We start from the raw sequence: 23,084 nt of genomic DNA, 5'->3' as shown, positions 1-23,084 counted from the left end.
TGAAAATCTTTCTAGGGCCTATTATATACATCTTTTACTTTTTCAATATGTTAACCACTTTCTTTTCTTCTAAAAGACACTATTATGAACTCAGTAACATTTCCTGAGGCAGTAGGGCATGGTGATTAAGAATATTGCTTCTGAGGTCAAAGGGCTTGTGTTCAAAGCCTGGCTTTGCTACTCACCAGCTGGGCAAGTTAACACTCTGCACCCCAGCTTCTTTATCCATAAATAGGGATAATATTAGTATCTGCGGCAGAAGGTTCTTGTAAGGATTAAATGAATTAATACATGTAATGTACTTAGCACACTGCCTGGTATACGGTACCACTTAGAAAATGTTAGCTGCTGCTGCTGTGACTACTGTTACTATTATTATTACAGCAATACCTTTTTCTTGGTGCCTTGAGCTCATTATAAAAGTCTTAAATTATTATCATATGCTATAACCCAGTGATACCTTTTTAAAGGGTATAGGGTTACTGGCTTTTGCATAAAATGGTCCTGCATTTATTTGCTAGAGTGCTTTTATATGCTGTTTTATAGTTTTTTCATTTCCTTTGTAAGGTGTCTGGTTTTCACTTGTTGTTAGTCACTTTTCCTGTCTCTATCAGCCTCTTTCCATGCATCTATTTTTACAGGGGGGCATAAAAACCAGTAAACCAAGTTTGTTAGATATGTGTGTTAAGTAAAAGCTAATATGTTCTAAACTAAGTTGGAAAAGCTCTCCTATGAATAAAGAGAAGGAACTTGACTCCATGGACATCTCTTTTGGCTCTTTAGAGGAATTTTATTTTTTATTATTTTCTGATTCTTAGATAAATACAAAAAGTTATCAGATAATTAAATTTCTGGGGAGATACATATAACAAAGGTTATACACAAATGTTAAAATTAAAAAGCCTCTAATTTAGTTCAAATAAATACTCATTAAGCTCCTTCTATATACTAGATACTAGGGGAACAAAAAGGAACGATATGGTCCAGAATTTCAAGAAGCTTGCAATCTAGAGGGGGAGCCAAAGCATAAACAAACAATATCAAGATAACGTAATAAGAGACACTGAAGATTTTCACACTGGGTAGTATGGGAGCCTAGAGAAAGCACCCTTAACCTAACTTGGGGATTCAGGGAAAGCTTCCTGAAGAGGATCATGCCTGAACTGAGCCCTGAGGACAGCCAGGTGAAGAAGGGTTGAATGGGCTATTCCAAGCATGGGAACAAGAGAGGTGATGAGGTAGGAAGCAGCATAGTGGTTTTGTGACAGTATGTAGGTGTGTAGGGATGTGTGCGTGTGTGAAGAATTAATAGTTTGATATTGCTGTGATTAAAAAAAAAAAAGTGAGATGGGAAATGGTGAGAAATGAAGCTAGGTGTTAGACTGAATAGGGGACAGAGTCAAGAGAGGTCCTTGTATGCCGTGCCAAGAGGCTTGGAGGTTACTTGTAAAGAGATGGGAAGCCATTAAGAAAACTTTAAGGAGAAAAATGACAATTTTCAGATTTTCCTTTTAGATGTATAACTCAGACAGCATTGTGAAATACAGAGCAAAGCTAGAAAAGACTGGGGGAAGAGAAACCAGTTATACATCTGCTGCAGTTAACAGACTAGAGATAGTAAAGCCTGAATGAGGGGAAGGCAACAGTTATGGTGAGGAAGAGAGGGGTCCCAGATGTATTTTGGAGATAAAATTAGACAGCTCTGGTGACTTCTTAGATGGAGGAGGGGTGGGTACAAGACTGAGAGGAGTCAAGGGTGACTACCAGGTTTTAGGCCTTGAATAACTGGGTAGATGAGAGTACAATTAACTGACAGAGAAATAGCACAGTTTTTTTTTCTTTTGTTTTTAAATTTATTTTTTTTTCTCTTTTGAATAGTGGGCATAGAAAGAGAAATTAATGAGTTCAGGTTGAGATATGTTAACTTTGAGTTAATTATTGTAGAGGTCAGAACTGAAGATATAAATTTTACAGAAATTAACAAATAGATAAAACCAAGAAAGCAGACGGAAAGCTCTAAGAAAATGTGTGAAAAGAAGAGCAGTAGAACAAGGGTGGGGTGAGACACTGGAGAATACCAGTGCTCAACGAAGGGCAGTGGGGGATGGCCTGTGAAAGAACCTGGGACACCACACTGAGAGGTACAAGGAGAGAACAGTGCCATGAAAGCCAAGCAGGAGTTTCAGAGGGGGCGGTCAACAAAGAGGCTCAACATATTTCTAACAGCTGCAGATTTTGAGCACTCACGACACGTCAGGCATTGTGCTATTTTACACATTGTATCTCATTTAATCTATTATCTAAATGCCATAGATGACTAATCTGAAATTCAGCAAAGTCACGTAACTTACGCAAGGTCGTAGGTGAGCTGGCTGAACTGGGCTCTGAACCCAGATCTGCTATATCACAAAGCCCATGTTCTTAACTCTGCTGGGGTAAAATAATTTCTTCAGGATGCAGCTTAATATTATCATAATAAGGACTGCTATATATTGCTTTTCCAAGAAGCATATCTGAAAAACTAATAATCTCAAAGGAATATTTAATATCTAATGAAGTCATTATATTTGATCACTTTATATAATCAAAATAGATTATTTTGGTGATATATTTCTTCGTAATCTTTTTATTTCATAAATAGTACACCTGTCAAATTTCAGTGAGAACAAGAAGGTGCAACAAAAGGCAATCCACTCAATTGATTAGAGCACTGCTCCAATAAAGCCAAAAGGAAGGTCCTGGATGGACCAGTTAGTGTCCCTCAGAGGAAAACTAAGTGTCCTGGACTTAGACACCTAAGTCTACTTAACTTTCTCACAAATATTACTATTGGTCTCAAGGAAAACCAGAGAGGGTGCGCATAGTTTAGCACAAACCTACAACAAACATGGAAAAGTTAATTAAAATAGGTATTCTAGGGGCCGGCCCCGTGGCTTAGCAGTTAAGAGCACGCACTCCACTACTGGCAGCCCGGGTTCGGAACCTGGGTGCGCACCGACGCACCGCTTCTCCGGCCATGCTGAGGCTGTGTCCCACGTACAGCAACTAGAAGGATGTGCAACTATGACATACAACTATCTACTGGGGCTTCGAGGCAAAAAAAAAAAAGGAGGAGGATTGGCAATAGATGTTAGCTCAGAGCTGGTCTTCCTCAGCAAAAAGAGGAGGATTAGCATGGATGTTAGCTCAGGGCTGATCTTCCTCACAAAAAAAAAAAAAAAAGGTATTCTATAGAAGGTTTATTTTAGATAATAAATTATTATCCACTTAGAGAATAAGAAAGTCACATTCCTATTATAGAAGTTGTAATTTTCTTATTTCCCACTAGAGGAAGCAATAGTATTACTGTTACCATTTGGTGGATAAAAGACAGCATATTCTTCTAGTCCTAGTTTTCCTGTAAGAGAAAACCACAGAGGGTTTCAGTATGATTAAATAAATAAACAAAACTTTAAAAATTAACTAATTTTGTGAATGTACTAATAATTGATGGAATTTCAAAATTGCTATAGTACAATCTCATTTCATTTCATGATATAGAATTAATCTGAAAATATGTCAGCCAATCTTTTGATATTAGCAAACCCTTTCATCAATTAAAGTCAATAATATAAACTTAAGTCCAAGATAAGCGATACAAAATAATTAAAAGAACAAATGCCTTCAAGATCCTTAAGAACTTAAGAAGAGAAGCATCTATTTATAAGCATAGAATTGTTTTGCTAATTATAAACAATTCTATTCATTAAAGCAAGGCTCTGCAATGCCTCATTAGTTTAAATTTTTATGGAATGTGCTTAAAGTTAAAAATTAAATGTCTTTAACTATAGGATGGTCATATTTTCTGAATCCCAAAACAGTTCATATGATCCAAGAATGAAACATTAGGATATGTTTGCTAAATTTTCTGGCACAGGCTTTAATTGTTTTAGAGGAGAGGGAAATTGATGACAGATTGGTGGAAACGGTGAGATTTAGTCTAGTTCTTCAAAGACCTATGATTTTGGGGGTATAGGAGTGGGAATCCTTCCATATGTGGGACTACATGGAGGCTAGAATGAAGACGGGGTAATGTGGAAAATCAGGGAAGCAAATTTAGCTAGGTTAAGACAGGATCAACTGATAGAGGTCCTTAAAATCTTGGCTGAGTTTAGAGGTGAGCCCATTAGATAATTAAGTTGCACAATCAATTTCTCAGAAGATGATATTAAAGAAACAAACAAGCAAACAAAAGGTTTCTATAAGTTCAATTTAAAAGAAATGGAACTGACGAGCCCCCACACTGGGGGAGCCTGAACCCAGCACCAGGTAATGTGGCCCTGTCCTAGGGCAGGGGTTGGAGCAACCTGACAGAAAGTTAGACTTTGGAGATACAGGAGAAACAGTTTCTTTACGGGAACAGCAGAACAACCATACATAATAGGGTTATAAGCTTTCAGTGCTGGATGTTCACCACTTAATAAAAAGGAGAAATTGGGAAAGGCTTCCAGCTGAAATGAGTTCAGTTGTCAGGTGACAGCAGGATATTGAAATAGTGATATCTTGCAGGCACTAGTGATAAAGGAGAGAAGAAAGCACTAAAATAGAAATGAGAGAACTAATATTAATAGCATATAAATTATATCAAAATTTTAAGTGTGGTGGAAAATTTTGAGAGAAGGAACATAGAAAGTCGAAAAAGCAAATTCATGTGATAAACTCATAGTTAGAAGGGAAAATAAAAGTCAACAGATATGACAAAAACAGCAACAGAGGAGAGAGCAAACAGGAGAGATAAAGAAGGTAACTTCAAATGCTGCTTCTGGGAACCACTTTCCTATGATCTGTGATAGGTTGCTTGGGCACTCATTTAAGTGGTAGTGAAAGGATGGTTACAATAATCTGAGATAAATATTATTAATTTACAATAAAAAATTTGACAACACCAATATATGCTATAAAATACAACAGTCTTGGTATGATTATGTAAATCTTAAAGAATACTTCCTTTATGTTACTAAAATTTTACCTCTTATGTATGATTTCGGTGGTGAAGCACTGTTGTACGCAAAGTGACCCAACACAGATGTATCCCGGGAAAAACAAAGTAATACCTGGGTATAACATTGGAAAAAACAAACAATTAAGCACTGTTTTACAACAGGTAATTTATTGCTATTTCCTGCTTGGGAGGCATTGAGGTAGAATCTTTCAAGTTCAGTACTGTGCCTCTCAATGGGAAGAGTGCCCTCTATTGGTACCTATGGTAAGTGTTACATTGGATGCCAAGTGTGATGGCGAAAGTTCATCCAAAGATTTCTCACTGCTAGCCACCTAAACCTTGAACAACAACAGAAAATGCAAGTTACTAACTACCAGTTAACTCTTTTATTGTGCTTTCTATCTGGAAAATAGAAACGGGAGAAATTTAACAAGATGAGGAATGTATAGGGGGGGACCCTAGGTAACTACAGTGGCATAGAACAATTTGGGAGGTGCAGGAAACTGGAACCAGACTCATTGCTGGGATGCAGCAGTGAGCTGATGGTCATGTCAGGATGGGAGGAAAGGCAATTCATGGTATCTAGAAGGGATGGCAGCAGCAGCAGAACAAGTGGCAGCCCAATGCAGGTTAGGAGCTGGTAGTTCTGACCAGCAGCTAGAGGGTGGCAACTCTACCTGGAGATGAATATAGGTAGGGCAGAAAGTCAGAATCAAGGATGTCCATTAGGAGGAAGTGGATTGCTGACATTAGCCTGGAATTTGGGTGTAGGGGGCCAATCCCTAGAAAGGCAATTAGTGACAGGAAATCTGAGTTTTGCTATTAGAATACCTGGCATTCAAAAGACGTTACTGAGAAAAGAATTCGAGAACGACAGGAAAAGGCAGAAGCCCAGTTAACAGAAGAGAGGCACAAAGTCAGAGCCGGACTAGCAGCAGCAGTGAATGGAGAGGGGAACTGTGGGTCCAAGACACAAGAAAGGGGGCCCAGCTTTAGAAAAAGGATAGCTATGGAGATTGAGCATCAGTCAGGCCCAATAGTGAAATGTGTACCAACCATGGCCACTGATTTATTTTTATTATATTTTATTATATGTATTGCTGAAGTGAGCCCTATTTTTGTTATATTTTAAAGGACTACACAAGCAATACATATTTATTATAAAAATTAGAAATACAGATCATCAAAAAAGGAGGAAAAACACCCATAATTCACCAGTGTTAATATTTTGATGTATATCCTTTCAGACTCTTCTTATACATGCATATATAAATTTTTCAAAGAAAACAGGATTATGCAACTGTTATATAATCTATTTTCTCTCAATATTATAAAATATTTCCTACCCACGTTTTTTAATGTTGCAGAATATTCCACTACATGGATGAACAACAGTTTACTTAACCTGTCTTTTACTGTTGAACATTTAATTATTTCCACTTTTCCCCAACTATAAATAATGCTGCAGTGAACTTCTTTACAGCTAGATATCTATGTACACTTTTATTCAAATTCCTAAAACTGGACTAGCTGTCTGGTCAAAGTGATGGGCATTTTAAATCTAAAACTTGTGATACACATTGCCAAAGTGCCTCCCAAAAAGGTTCTGTTTTTAACATACACAGCAGTAAGATAGTGTACATTTTTCTCTTATTCTCATCAAAATGGGTTATCATCATCTTATAGATAAAAATGCCATCTTGCTTTAATTACTAATGAGGCTGAACACTTTTCCATTTGCATTTCTTTTGTTATTTTTCAGTTCATCTTAGTTCATTTTAAAATTGATGTTTTTTAAATTATTGATTTGTTTAAATTTTTTGTATACTAAGGACTCTAACCTTTGGTCTAATCATATGTTATAAATAGTTTTTCTCAAATAATTATTTTTGACACAGAGATGTTTTTAATTTTTATATGCTCAAGTCTACCAATATTTTCTTTCATGCTTAGAAAGTCCCTACCCACATTTACAATATTCTATATATATTCGCCTAAATTATATAAATCATTAGTGTTTTTCATCAAATATTTCTGGTTCTTCCCCTTTGGGAACATGCCAGCTTATCTTTTCTAGCCACTTTGGTCTCAGGTATGGCCATATGATTTGCTCTTTACTCAATGAAATAGATACGTGTCACTTGCAAGTTTCCAAATGGAAGCTTCAAGAACCAGAGCAGTTAACCAGGTTCCCTCCTTCCCTCTGCATGGCAATCATCAGTGTTCCAGACAGTGGTTACTCCATCAGCCTGGTTCTCGGAGTGAGGATGACACAGAGCTAGGTCCTCATCCTATCTGGGATGAACATGACCGTGAGCAAGAAATAAACTTTGTTGTTTTAAGCCACTGAGATTTTGGATTTGTATGTTACTGCAGTATAATCTTGCACATCCTGACAAAAACAGGAAATTGTCTAGCATTTTTAAGAGATTCATTTCGTGGTAAAACCATTGACCTGGTTTTTTTTAAATTTTTAAATTTTTTTTAAATAAGTTCACTAATTCTTTCCTTCTGTCTGTACTACGCACCAGGTTCTAGGTGTTTGGTGCTTGGGATACAACAAAGGACTTCTTAGTGACTCAGTTTCCTCAAATGGAATATGTTTACAATAATAATACCTACATCAAAGTCTATTGTAGGAATTAATATACAAAAAGTGCTTAGAACAGTGCCGAGCACACAGTATTATTAAAATGTTAGCTACAATTACTATTACTACTATTACTTTAATTTTATTCTATATTCTGTAGTTTTTTCCCCAATATATTTAATTTTGGGTTTGTTTTTATTTATATGACTCAAGATTGTCATGTTTCTTCAACTTGAAATTTTGTGTATCCCCATTTCTGGAAAATTCTCAGCCATTATCTTTTTGAATGATGCCTCTCCCACATTCTCTGTTCACTTCTACCCGACTCCTATGAGATATAAGATTGAGCTACACTTATTCAACCTGCCATATCTCTTAATTACTTTTATCCCTCTGTGCTCCATTCTGGATGACTTCCTCAGATTTTTTTTTTTTTTTTAAATAAGTTCACTAATTCTCTCCTTCTGTCTGTACTACGCACCAGGTACTGTTCTAGGTGCTTGGTGCTTGGGATACAACAAAGGAAAACAGACAAACAAACAAACAAAAACCCTCCCTTGTGGAGCTTAATTATAGTAGGGGGTAATAAATAGTAAACATTATAAATAATTACATTATATAGTATATTAGGCATTAAGTGCTATGAGAACAAAGTGAAGGGGAAAGAGGGAGGAGTGGTTGCCATTTTAAAGAGAGTAGTCAGGGTAGGCTGCATTAAGAAGGAAATATCTGATCAAAGACTTGAAAGGACTTGAAAAAGTTAACATATAGATATTTGGGGGAAGAGCATTCCAGGCAGAAGAGCCAACAATTGCAAAGGTGCTAAGGCAGGAGTATGCCTGATGTATTAGAGGAACAGCATGCAAACAGCGTGGCTGGAGCAGATGAGGGGGAAGAGATATGCGAGAGAGGTAAAGGAGGCCAAATTATGCAAGGCATTGCAGGCTATTGTCAGGATATTGGCTTTTATTGGGAGTAAAATGAGAGCCATTGTAGGGTTTTCAGCAGAGGAGTGCAATGGTCTAACTTATATTTTATAAGGATCACTGTCGCCACCGTGAAGAGAACTGGCCATGAGGGGCAAGGGCAGAAGCAGGGAGACCCTTTAGGAGACTACTGGTAATTGCAGAGACTAGGCAGCAGTGTGTGGTGGGCACTGGGATGTGCCATCCAGATCCCTCTTCAGGAATACAGGACTTATTACAGATGTTAGTAGTGCTGCCCTCAGCAGTCAGCTCCTTTCAGGGAATGCTTCTGCTGAAGAGAGCTGTTTTGTTTAAGGATCATGCCCTTTTCCTAGACTGGCCCACATCCAATGACGACTGACGCATAAGATAAAGGTCCGATCCTCTTGCCCCCATCTCAGGACAGGTCTGAGGGGTTATCTCACCTTCAGAGCTCTCTGCAGCATTAGCTGAGGTTTCCACTTAAACTGAATTGCAGCTGGACTTCTCCCTCTCCTCAATCCTGCTTCATTCACTGCCTTTCTACAGGTGTTGATCCCAAGAATAGTCCCTAATAAATCTTTGGCATACTAAACTCCATCTGAGTCTGCTTCCTTGGGAACTCATCTTGCAACACAGTGCAAGTGGGGAAAATGGTCAAATTCTAAATGTAATGCAAAGGCAGGGCCAACAGTATTTTACTAACACATTGGATGGTGTGTGCGAGAGAAAGATAGGAATCAAGAATGATGCCAAGTGGAAGGATGCTTGATTCTGAATAGGGGAAAAGACGGAGTTACCATCAACTGAGACAGGAAAAGTTGAGTGGAACAATTTTGGGAGTGAGATCACGGGTTCAGTTTTCAACGTACTAACTTTGAGATACCTGCAAAATATCTAAATAGAGATGCCAAATAGGCAGTTGGAGATTCTAGTCAGGAGTATGGGAGAGAGGTTTGGACTGAAGATACAAATTTGGAAGTTATCAACATACAGATGGTAATGAAAGCCACAAGATAGGTGAGCTTGGTGAAATCACCACATGGGTGAGTGTAACTCGAGAAAAGACGACCAAGAACTGAGACCTGTGACACTCTAACATTAAGATATTAGGGAGAAGGGGCCGCCCGGTGGCGCAAGAGGTTAAGTGCGCGCGCTCCACTGCAGCGGTTAAGTGCGCGCGCTCCACTGCAGCGGCCAGGGTTCGCCGGTTCGGATCCCGGGCGAGCACCGACACACCACTTGTCAAGCCATGCTGTGGCGGTGTCCCATATAAAGTGGAGGAAGATGGGCACAGATGTTAGCCCAGGGCCAGTCTTCCTCAGCAAAAAGAGACGATTGGCAGATGTTAGCTCAGGGCTAATCTTCCTCACACACACACACAAAAAAAGATATTAGGGAGAAGAGAAGGAACCAGTCTTGGAGACTGAGGACTAACCCAGAGAGGTGGATTTCCTACAACGCTAATGAAGGAGCTTTAGGACCCCTCATTAGCACGGGTCCCTTTGAGTGCTGGGAATTGCTGGGAGATGGTGTGTTCTAGGTAAGGAGAAGTCACGTTGTAATCAGAAAGCATTTCCATGTATGCATTTCTAGGAAACTGCCTAATAAGATCTCAGAAAAAAGGGACCTGAATCTCTTATGCTTCTAATAACCTGTAATGATTTTTTCCCTTATTCTAAATAACTATACATGTTCTTACCTGATTTTGTATTTTTAATATTATAGTCTCTTTCTTAAAATTGTATAAGCCTTAGATCCCCAAAATGCTGAATTTGCCTCTGGTGACCAGTAAAGCAAGAGAAGAACCACAGCGTGGTGTCTTGAAAGCAAGTGAAGACAGGGCACAACTGGGTCACAGCTCTTGAGATCAATTAAGAGGAAGATTGAGGTCATTGGATTTAGTAACTGGGGACCTTGACAACAGCAGTTTCAGCTCAAATGTAGGACACCATACACAATATTCAGTATCTGATTTTTTTTTAACTTAATGTATTTTAGAGATCTTTTCCTACCAGTGTATATGAATATACTGCTGCTTTGTATAGAGCTGCTTCATTTTAAGGGCTACATCTTATTTCATTATGGGTATATACTAAAATTTATTAGTTAGTTTATTTATTAGTTTGTATGTTAGTTCCCTACATACAAACATTGAAATGATTTTCAACTTTATGCTATTTCTGACAATGCCAAAATAATTAGCCTTTTCCTGAGTCATTTCACACATATATGAATTTCTCTGTAGGACGAATACATAAAAATAGAATTGCCCAGACAAAGGGTAAGTGCATTGAAAAATGTGATGAGGGACCAGCCCCGGTGGCCTAGTGGTTAAGTTTGGCGTGTTCCACTTTGGCGGCCCCAGGTCAGATCCCAGGCACGGACCTACACCACTCATCTGTTAGCAGCCATACTGTGGCAGTGGCCCACATGAAAAAGAAAAAAAAGAGGAAGATTGGCAATGGATGTTAGCTCAGGTCAAATCTTCCTCAGCAAAAAAAGAAAAAAAAAAGAAAGAAAAATGTGATGAATACTTGGCTATGTATTCACTTCTTTGTTATCTTCTATCTACCATTTCTTCATGTTTGTAGTGGAAAGGGGGCTGAGTGGTTGAGCTCAATCCTTATGTTGTCTGGCTTTTTGTTTTCCATTATATATTTTAAATGATTATTTCTCAAATTTAAAAGAGTAAATGATTTTAATATTTTATTTGGTCAACAGGCATTTAACTGATTTATCTTATTCTAGGGGTTTTCAGTTAATTCCCTTGAATTTTTATTTATCTATACTTGATAATAATTTTGTATCCTTTCTGATATCTATAACTCTAATTTATTTTTCTTATCTTATTCATTGGCTAGACATTCCAAAAAGACTCATGTTCTTTCCTTGCTTTAGTGGGAATATCTCTAGTATTTCAACATTAAGTAACATTAACTTACATTAAGATGGCAAATGTTAGTTTCACATAAACATTGTTTATATGTCAAAAAACATACTTCCATTCTAGTGTACAAAGAGTTAGTGCAAAAAAAGGATGTTAGGTTGCATAACAATGTGAACATACTTAACACTACTGAACTATACACTTAGAAGTAGTTAACATAGTAAATTTTATGTTGTGTTTTTTACTATAATTAAAAAAAATAGACGTTATTAAATATAGACTCAAATATGTTTTGGGCATCTATTGACATAATCATACCATTTTTTAATTGTGATATAATTGACATATAACATTATATTAGTTTCCGGTGTACAACATAATTATTTGATATTTATATATACTGTGAAATGATCATGATCATATTATTTTTATTTTTAGACCTATAAATGTGATAAATATTTGCAATAATGGAGTAAAATCATTAGGTTCTAAAAAATTCTAAATCTATAAAATGCTACTGAACCAGTAAATAATATTAATCTCTTCTCTTGTCAAACTTTCCTGTATCACTGTGGTAGGTAGAATAACGGCCTCCTAAAGTTATCCACATCTTAATCCCTGGAACCTGTGGACATGCCACCTTACACGACAAAAGGAATTTTGCAGATGTGATTAAGTTGAAGATCTTTAGATGAGACGATTATTTTAGATTATCTCATCAGGCTTAATGTATTACAAGGATCCTTACAAATAAAAGAGAGAAGCAGCAGGGTCAGAGTCATAAAGAGATTTGAAAATGTTATCTGCAGGCTCTGAAGATGGAGAAAGGGACCACGAGTCAAGGGACGCAGATGTATTCTGGAACCTGGAAAAGGCAAGGGAACGTATTCTCCTCCAGAGCCTCCAGAAGGAGCCCAGCCTTGACAACACTTTGATTTTAGCCCACTGAAACCCATTTCAGACCTCTGATCTTCAGAACTGAAAGAGAATACATTTTTTTTTTTTGTTTTAAGCCACTAAATTTGTGGTAATTTGTTATAGCAGCAACAATAAACTCATACAATTAATATAACTAATAAAGTAATACAACTAATATAATAATAAAGTAATACAACTACTAATAAACTAATACAAGTAAAGTAAATAATGCAAAAGAAAAATATACTTATAAATATCTTTCCACCATTGCCTAGAGGGAAAACAATTCCTAAAGAAATGTTTGTACTAACTTTCCCGTAGTAGGCTAGTGGGAACATAGTAATGTTAGGAGAAGTCCTGTGCTTAGATATATACCCCTTGAGTCCCTGTTGCCCTAGAGAAGATAAGATATCCGAGAATATTGGCAACTGTAAGGTGATAATGCCAAAGGTGGTATGTCAGACATTAGGTACTGGTGTGCAACTCTGGTGTACAAGCAGAGAGCTGCCAACTCCTATTCTAACCTGAGTTGTTGTTTTAACTTCTGAGATTCCAATTTTGTATCTGTAAAGAAGTGATATTTCAATTGTAAATTTGCTAGAAAATGTTGTGATTATATGAAGATGACAATTTCAATCAAATTAACTAGAAAATGTAACTTTGATTACTTACTAATTAAGTAAAAATTGATCTTTATGAGGATGAGGTTATACATGGTAATGATTTACTTTATTTAGAAGAGCTGTAAGAAACTGGATGTGTAAGTCTAAACTATGGTTTATATAGCAGAATTATACCTAAAATGTTTATATATAGCTGCAAAAGACTTACTTGGGCCTATAGCTTTCTTTAGTCTCTTGAAAATATATTTATGGTCAATGTTTCCGAGAAATAAGTTAGTTATGTAATAAAAAGCACATAAGAAATGATGGCTATTAATTGGACAATCACTTTAACTTACAACTATTACACAATTTTTTCATTTGGGGTGCTCTTGCATTTTTATCAAAAGCATTTTTTGGAGAATTTCAAATGATAAATTTTCAAGAATGACTTTTTGAAACACTCTGCTCTGATTTAAATTTTCATAAATTAAAGGGCAATGTGGCTTACAGGGCTTTGAAATGGGACAGACTGGCCTGGGGTTCTGGTAGCTGTATGAGCTTGGGCTCTGAGCCTCTGCTTCTCCATCTGTAATATGGGAATAAAGCTATCTTACAAAGTGCTGTAAAAATTAGTTATAAAGTACAGGAAGTCTCTAGAGCTGATCCTGGCACCTAATAAGCTCTCCATAAATAAATGATAAAGATAGTGCTGATGATCTCACTTGCAATGATTAGAGAATACTGGAACAAAAACAAAAAAACGAAGACTTTTTTCTGGTCTAGTTGCTTGCTTAGGCATGGGCTCTCATCTTCTTACCACATTCTCATGGAGAAAAATAAACTTTTAAAATCTTTCCCTTCTCTGTCCCCCTGACTTCCAACCTATACATCCTTCCTGTGTTTCTAATCTTAATTCCCAGTATTACCATGCTTGTAACTATCCAAAGCCTAAAAACTCAGTCATTCTTGATTCTTCTGCCTCTCTCAACCTGCATATTTAGCCAGTCTCCAAAATCCTCCTGAGTCCACCTTTGATAACTCCTTCCTTCTTTCCTTCTCTCCCTCTTCCTTCCTTCCAACAAGTATTTATTGAACACCTACTGTGTGGCAGGCATTGTTCTAGGCATTGAGAATACGGCTGTGAACAAAAAAAACCCCCAAATCCCTGTCCTCATAGTGTTTATGTTTTTGTGAAGGGAGATAGAGGGAAAAAAAAGCAAAATACATCATATGTCGTATGGTGTTAAGTGCTGTGGAGAAAAATAATGCAGACAAGAGGGATAACGCACGTGCACACACACATGTATATACTGGAAGAAGTGTGCTATTCTACATAGGGACCTAAAAGTGGTCAGGAAATGAGCCTAGAGTAATAAGATGTTTGGCAGAAGAACAGCTCCCTGGGAGCAGACAGTTAAGCCTGGAGTTGAAGGGAGAGGTCCAGAAAAAGATATAAAATTCGGAGTTGTCAGTGTATAGATGGTATTTAAAGCCATGAGAATAGATGATGACATCAACAACAGCAAGGACAGGAGAAAAACAAAAAGAGGTCCAAGGACTTATCCTTGGGATACTCTAGGGTAGGACAGGGAGATGAGGAGAAACCAGCAAAGGTGAATAAGAATGCCAGCTAGTTAAGATAGAAGTAAATCAGAAAGCAGATATTCTAGAAGCCAAGTAAAGAAAATCAAGGAGAAAGCATGATTAACTGAATGATGAAAGAGATAAAGCAAGATGAGAAGTGGGAATTGACCACTGGATTCAGCAATATGAAGTCACTCATGAGCTTAGTGGAGCAGTTGGGCAAAAAAGTCTGATTAAGGAGGGTTCAAGAGAGACTAGGAGAATAGGAATTAGAAAAAACATCTACAGATTTTTTTAAAGGAGTTTTGCTGAATAAGGGAACAGAGGAATGGCGCAGTCGCTGGAAGGGATATGGGATCAAGAAAGATTTTTGTTTCACTTTATTTGGCTTTGTTTTTCAGATGAGAGGAAAAACAGCCTATTTGTCTACCAAGAAGAGTGATCCAGTAGAGACGGAAAAATTGACAATGGAAATACTAACAATTGCACTGCCTTTGAGTACCAAGGGGAGATGAGCTTTAGTGTCCAAATGCAGGGATTGGCTTTATCATAAATAAAAGCAAGGGCAGTTTCCCCACAATAACAGGAAGGGAAAGCTGAGGGTACGGGTGCAGACGCAAGTTGGTGGAGTACGTGTGGTGGTGAGAGTATCTGGGGGTTCTCTTCTTACAGCTTTTATTTTTTTCAGAAACAGGACTCAAAGTCATCAGCTGAGAGAGAGGAGGTGGAGGTCTGAAGAGAGAGGAGGTGTGAAAAGTCATCTAGGAGAATGGAGGAAAGACTGGACTAGGGAAATGAAGTAGAATTGCCAGGAGGAACTAAAGACTCTCTTGAGGTTAGTGGTCATGAATTTAAAGTAAAACTAGTTATCATGGTTGCATGTTTTTCCCCAGCCATGTTCAAATGCACACTGCAGCCAGAATTGGTGGAGAGTTGTCTTTAACCAGAGTTAAGGTTTTGTCAAGTAATTACTACTAGAAAGTAGGAGAAGGGCAAGGGAGCTGAACAAATACTCAAGAGGAAGTGATTATAATGACAGTCACGGTACTGACACGTCTTTCACACCAACTCTGCTCCATGTCCAGTGCTCGTTAATACTAACCTGAACTGCTGGAGCTGCTCACCGCCACGCTAAGCTCATCTCTCCTCACCTATCAGAGCATGCACGTGCTTCATGTTCAGTTTTGTTTCTCTCATTCTCCTCCTAATTCCTTGCCTTTAAAAACCAGATATTTCTTATAACATTTTTTTTTTTTCTTGTGAGGAGACCAGCCCTGTGCTAACATCTGCCAGTCCTCCTCTTTTTCTGCTGAGGAAGACTGGCCCTGGGCTAACATCCGTGCCCATCTTCCTCCACTTTATATGCGACGCCGCCACAGCATGGCTTGCCAAGCAGTGTGTGGGTGCACACCCAGCATCCGAACCGGCGAACCCCAAGCTGCTGCAGCAGAGTGCGCGCGCTTAACAGCTTGCGCCACTGGGCTGGCCCTCTTATAACATTTCTATTCTGAGGCCCTAAACTGTACTATTCCCAGAATTTATTTCCCCTTTAACTGCATTTATATGGAACATTATTTAAACCTCTATCAGAGCCTTTATCAAATTGTATTATAGCTATGTATTTGCCTTTCTCCTCATTTTCCACCAAAATGTGAGTTTAATAAACATCTTCTTATGCAGCACAGTGCCGGTATCAGAACAGACTCTCAATAATTTGACTAAACGGACACCTGAATAAAGGATATCTGACTGCACCTGGGCCTTTCTTAAACTCCATTCAATGGCATTAAAATATCTGTAACTATGGCATACTCTAATATGTCAGTACTGCTACTAAGCAGATGCTAGATAAACCAAGCATACGAGAGAGGATTTGTCGCACAACAGAACGAGTAAATCCCCACTTCTTCCCTTTACTATGCAGGAATTCTCCCCTATGAATATTTTTTACCCTTTGGATAATAAGTTAACTTTTGTAGGTTGTCATGATACCATTAAGTACTGGAAGCCAAAAATGATATTGTCAAACTACCCAATTTACTTCCACGGAATAAGGGGTGTCTCCTGCTTGAACACATAAAACTCTGACATAATTTAAAACTTGCAACATCACCAAGTATTTTTAAGAATTTCACTCAAGATAAAAACTAACTAAACTTTGGATTATTAAAAAGTTGACTTATTACTCAAAACATTATTTCTATAATAGTCAGTGTTGTTGCCTATAAAACTTAGGTAACTGACATGAGTCACTCAGGAGCAGTGCCTGTGTATCCTGGTAACACAGGCTCAGATTTTCCTTAAAGAGGGATTACTGGAGGTTTCCTCATCTATATATGGACACAGCAACGCCACATGCCATCGAATTTTGTAATCTAGTCACAAAACCCAATAAATGGGTTATGATCCAGAGCATGGCCAAGAACATTAAATTCACTCCAATATCACCAACAATTTTCCCATAGAGCAGCTGTGTTGCTGGGCAGTGCTGCCAAAGGAAAGCCTGTAAGTAATGATAAGAAAAGGCTTTCTATTGTCTTACCTCATAAACATACACACATATATACACATATACATATGCACACACGTATGAATAAAATGTTTTTCCCAGAGAGAAACCAGAACTCAATTTCTGATAATAGAATATTGATTTCAATGCATATAATTACATATATTTTTATTACTTAAAATTAACTTCTCTAAAAATTCAGACTAATTGTAAAATAAACAATTAAAACGTATGATCATGGAAAGTGTTTTCTTAGTAACTATCCACATGAGGAAAATTTAATTCTGCATAATTCCCAAAGACAGAGCTTCGGTGTTGTAATTATCCTTTTATTTATATTATAGGAATAAAGATCCACATTAAAGCTTATCTAGTGTCATTTCCAAAGTACTAAAAGCAGCAGAGGCCATGAGATCTATGACTGAAAAAATTATGTGAAATCTAAAAATAATACAATTTAGACTAAAATATTGATAAAAATGGAAAATAAAGGTTAAGGCACATGCCTATAGTACTTACTGTCTGTGATATTAATTTAATATCCAATGCTATATATAAACACTTTAAAACAATTTCAAAACATGTCTTGCCTCCTTAGCTAAAATATAAGCCCATCAAGGGTGGCATCATTTACATATAATATAAGGATCAATAAATATTTACTGATGATCATTCTGCTTTTTCTCAGAGAATGTGGTCACTGTTTGTAAATAATTCTGTTTGTCAGACTCAGTCACTTTTAAGTTTTCCAAGTTTATGTGAGGCAGGCAAAAATGAGTATATCCTCAAGGGTTAACTCTGGCACTATGTGGAGGAATTGTTATTGCTCTCATTTAAAACGATACCCTTACTGACCCTGTTCAGCAAATGAGGCAGACTGGTTACCCGACAAGGCCCTTTTACCACCACCAAAGAGCCTTTGTAGTTGTAACTAAAATTTGACAATCCTCTTCTCTTCAGTCACCAAAGGGATGAAATTATCAAATTTACACTTTCTCTATCCATGCACTGAATAGTCAACACACTAGAAATCAAGCCATTATTGGCCTTGGGTTAATATTATAATTTATGTATTCATATGTTTAGTGCCATAACAGTTTCACATTAAAGCATAGGAAGAACAAAAAAATTTAACAAGTTAGTTAAATTTTTGCCAAGTAGTAGATATTTATTTGATTTTGTTTGTTTTATATCTTTAATACTATGCAACATTAACTAATCTGTTTCCCTTAGGAGTCAGTTCATAAAAAAGATCCATCAGGGGCCGGCCCTGTGGCTTAGCGGTTAAGTGCATGCGCTCCGCTACTGGCGGCCCGGGTTCGGATCCCAGGCGCGCACTGACGCACCGCTTGTCCGGCCATGCTGTGGTGGCATCCCACACACAGCAACTAGAAGGATGTGCAACTATGACATAGAACTATCTACTGGGGCTCTGGAGAGAAAAAGGGAAAAAAAAAAGGAAGAGGATTGGCAATAGATGTTAGCTCAGGGCTGATCTTCCTCACAAAAAAAAAAAAAAGATCTCTCTAGAATCAGGGATGGGGCAGAGAACATGACCAACCAAGTACCTGACTTCACAGAGCTTAGGTCCTGGTGGGTAAAACAAGCAATAAACAAATAAAAATACATATTTAAAAAGATTCATCATATCTAGAACCAAACTCTCTACTGAAGGAAATCTAGAGTCCGTACCAGACAGTAAAACTTAGTCAGCCAATAATTCCTATATTAAGCTTTCAGATAAAAGAAGAAAGTTTCCTTCTCAATAAAAAAAAAAAAATCAATGAAAAAAAGTATATGATATTAAGATAAATTTTTATTCAGCATGCTATGCACTAGAATTAACAATGAAGACCAAAACACTTACAGAATTTAGATGAGAGATACAATTATAAAATAATCAAATAAGCTATAGTAGGCACTATAAATGAAAAGTATGGAACGTACTACACGGTAGTTTCAAAGCACATTTTATTTTTTTGTGAGGAAGACTAGCCCTGAGCTAACATTCGATGCCAATCGTCCTCTTTTTGCTGAGGAAGACCAGCCCTGGGCTAACATCTGTGCCCATCTTCCTCTACTTTATATGGGATGCCACCACAGCATGGCTTGACAAGCAGTGCGTCAGTGCGCGCCTGGGATCCGAACCTTCGAACCCCAGGCTGCTGAAGCAGAGCACACGCTGGGCCACCGGGCCGGCCTCTCAAAGCACATTTTAGATGGCCATGACCTTGTTCGTGTTTGTGTTGGAAAGTAGGGAGTAGGTCAGGGAAGATGTATCTGAATAAGTGATAGTTCAGTTGAGAGCTGAAAGAAATATAGAAATTTACTAGGGAAAAAGGAGAACGTAACAGTCTTTTACATCAAAGGAACTGCAGATCTGATAGCCCTGAGGTAGAAAGGAGTATAGTGAACTTGAGGAGCAAAAGATCAAGGTAGTTGGAATACATAGTACCAGAGTGTCAGAGCAGAGCAGAGCAGAGGTGAACGATGAGGCTGGAGGGTAGGCTGAGTCATGCAGGGTCAAGATCCAGCAATTCCACTCTTGGGTATATATCCAAAGGAATTAAAATCAGGATCTCATAGAGATATCTGCACTCTTGTGTTCACTGAAGCATTATTCACAATAGCCAAGATACGGAAACAACCAAGTGTTCGTCAATGGATGAATGGATAAAGATGTGGTATGTTTATATATACATATAATGGAATATTATCATGGAATACATACATATAATAGAATATACATACATACAATGGAATATTATTCAGCCATGAGAAAAGAGGAAACCCTGGCATTTATGACAACTTGGATGAACCTTGAGGTCATTATGCTAAGTGAAATAAATCAGACAGAGAAAGACAAATACTGTATGACATCATTTATACATAGAATCTAAAAAAGCCAGACTCAGAGAAACAGAGAGTGGTAATTACCAGCGGTTGAAGGGTGGTGGAAATGGGGAGATGCTAGTCAAAGGGTACAAACTTCTAGTTATAAGATTAACAAGTTCTGGGGATCTAATGTAAAGCATGGTGATTATAGCTAATAATACTGTATCATATACTTGAATATTGTTAAGAGAGTAGATCTTAAATGCTCTCACCACAAAAAAGAAATGGTAATTATGTGATGGGATGGAGGTGTTAGCTAATGCTATGGTGGTAATCATTTTGTGATATATAAATGTATCAAATCAACATACCGTACACCTTTAACATACACAATATTATATGTCAATTATATCTCAATAAAGCTGGGGGGAAAATATGAAATTTCCTTCAGCAACTATTTTGTTATCCCGGAAAACAATTTGTATGGGAAAAGCAAGATGTATAGGATATCTGCTTGATGTTTTCTTTTATTTATCAATTTTCAGAATAATAGCTTGGTGCTCTAGCAAAATCCAAAAGTGACCAAAGAGTTTTTTTTTAAAGATATCACTATTGAACTTGTGGATTTTAATGTATTTGATGTGTTTGGAACTAGTCATTATACTTTTTAACTTTCAAATTGTCCCACCTTTGCTCATTGGAACCTGTTTCAATTATCTATTACTATATAACAAACCACCCTAAAATGTCATTTGTTAAAATAACAAATAAAAAAAGACCACTCTGACTTCGTGTGCAAAATGCACTAAAGGTAGGTAGTATTAGGCAAGAGAGATGAATAAGAAGACTGATTTACTTTTTAGCTGTAGTAAAGAAATATAATAAAGACCCATAGATTAACGCCAATAAAATTATTCTGTCTTTGGGACAAGATCAACAGAATTTTCTTGCATGTGAAACTATGAAAATCTCAACAGATATAACTCAGTAACTAATAACTCTTGAGATAAAAGAATTTTAAAATTTATGTTTTAAAAAAATCAAATAGATCTGTAATCAATACCTTTATGTAAAAAACCCAACTGCTTTGTCTTGTGTCAAATCACATAAATAGCATTTTTTAAAGCCCTAATATAATCATAAAGGAGTCTTTAAGACAGCGTAATCCAAACCCTCGTTTTAATGATAAAGATATGAAGGCCCCTGGAGGTCCCGTGACTTGCCCAAGGCAACAAAGATATTTGAAGACAGAACTACTAGAACATGAGTTAAATGAAGGAAAAAGATACTATTCAATATTTACTTCAGGGGGCTGGTCCAGTGGCATAGTGGTTAAATTCATGCACTCCACTTCAGCAGCCCGGGGTTTGCAGGTTCAGATCCCAGGCACGGACCAATGCACCACTCATCAAGCCATGCTGTGGTGGCATCCCATATACAAAATAGAGGAAGACGGACACAGATGTTAGCTCAGAGCTAATCTTCCCCAGCAAAAAGAGGAGGATTGGCAATGGATGTTAGCTCAGAGCCAGTCTTTGTCACACACACAAAAACAAAAACACTATTTATTTCAGCACTTTGATTACACTATCTCACTGCCTTCTGGCCTCCACGGTTCTGATGAGAAGTCACCTCTTAATCTTATTGAGGATCTCTTGTATATGACAAGTCACTTTTCTCTTGCAGCTTTTGAGATTCTTTCATTGCCTTTGGCTTTGGATAGCTTGACTAGATGTATCTGGGTTTGGGTCTCTGTGTATCCTAGTTGGAATTCATTGAGTTTCTTGAGTGTGTAGATAAAGGTTTTTCATCATATTTGGGAAGTTTTCAGAAATTATTTCTTCAAATATTATTCTGTTCTTTTTCTCTCTTTTTTCCTTCTGGTACTTCCATTATACATATGTAGGTGAGCATAATAGTGTAGTACATTTCTCTGAAGCTCTGTTCACTTATCTCCATTCTTTTCCCTCTGTTCTCTGGATGACATAATCTCTACTGATCTACCTTCAAGTTCACTGATTTTTTTTCGCCTGTTCAAATCTACTGTTGAGTCCCTCCAGTGAATTTTTCATTTCAGTTATGGTACATTTCAATTCCAGAATTTCCATTTGGTACTTTTTCATAATTTCTATCTTTTTATTGATCTCTATTTGATGAGCATTGTCATCATACCTTCCTTGACTTCTTTAAGCATGGTTTCCTTTAGTTTTTTGAACATATTTACAATGGCTGCTTTGAAGTCTTTGTTAAGTCTGACATCTAGGCCCTCTTACAGGCAGCTGGGGTTCTTTGCTGTTGTTCGCTTGTTTATTTGCCTAGTAACTTGGTTGGAATATTTTACTGAAGTTTATTTCTCTCTCAGTGTGAAACCTCTGATGTACCTCAGAGGATGCAGCCTTGGGCATACACACAGTTACGCTTTGATGACACTGGTTTTAGCAGGGCTCTCTTTGATGTCTCTTTCCCTGATCTGTCTGCTAAGCTTTCTAGCTCTGGTGGTATCACAGTGCACTAATTGCCCGCTGACTGCTCTATTGTTTTCAACAATGTGCTCAGGCATAAATTGTACCACAGTCTGATACAATTAAATTTGGAATCCTTTGCAGAAGTCATTTTTGAGGCCAGTCTTTGAGGTCTGTTCTGACCCCAGAGGGACTCTTCCTCGCTGTCTCTATCCCTGGTCTCTCAGGTAAACTAGGTGGTTTAGGGTTTAGCTTGTTACTCATGGAGCTAACTGCCTACCATTAAAGTCTCCATTGTTTTAGAGAGCCCCACTAGGCTTGAACTTTACCGAACTTCATTTAAAGTCAGTTCTTTGAAGAGGGCTTCAGCACTCTCTTTTCTTATGGTTGCCTCTACTCCTGGGCAAAATCTCTGAGGCACTGCTCTGGAGCTGGAGGTGGGGACAGTGGTTGACTTCTCTTGGAGTGACACTTTTGCTTTCTGAGAAGGGCACTGGGTGGGGATGGTAGCCTCTGATCTTCCCAGCTTGCCTCTCCCAATGTGCAACCTCTACTCTATGAGTAAGCTGGGGTGAGGGCAGTGGGGGCCCAGTGTTCTCAGCCTTTTGGGAACAGGCAGAGCTCTTAGGACAGGGTCTGCCCTATGAGTGGAGGCTGGGTGGAAGAAGGGAACTTTTGTCAGGACCAACATTTGTCAGGACCTCTGGAATTGAGCATCTGCAACACAGAGTTGATGGGTAGAAGAAATACTGTCTACCTGCCCCTC

At 37.7% G+C, this 23,084-nt stretch overlaps 1 protein-coding gene across 7 annotated transcripts in view; it reads right to left on the bottom strand.

The window, feature by feature from the left end:
- The window catches only part of TBC1D19 (TBC1 domain family member 19), a 140,981-nt gene that overhangs the window by 29,981 nt on the left and 87,916 nt on the right, over positions 1-23,084 (bottom strand). For all 7 annotated transcript variants that reach the window (XM_058546840.1, XM_058546841.1, XM_058546836.1 and 4 more), the window contains 2 exons: positions 5,009-5,093; positions 3,353-3,397 (listed from right to left, as the gene is read on the bottom strand). In XM_058546840.1, coding sequence (XP_058402823.1) covers positions 3,353-3,397; positions 5,009-5,093 — 130 coding nt within the window. The remainder of the gene's footprint in view (positions 1-3,352; positions 3,398-5,008; positions 5,094-23,084) is intronic.

This window comes from Diceros bicornis, chromosome 8, assembly GCF_020826845.1.
Source record: "Diceros bicornis minor isolate mBicDic1 chromosome 8, mDicBic1.mat.cur, whole genome shotgun sequence".
Classification (NCBI taxonomy): Eukaryota; Metazoa; Chordata; class Mammalia; order Perissodactyla; family Rhinocerotidae; genus Diceros; species Diceros bicornis.
Note: the sequence above shows the minus strand (reverse complement) of the source record. Positions and strands in the feature narration are given on the sequence as shown.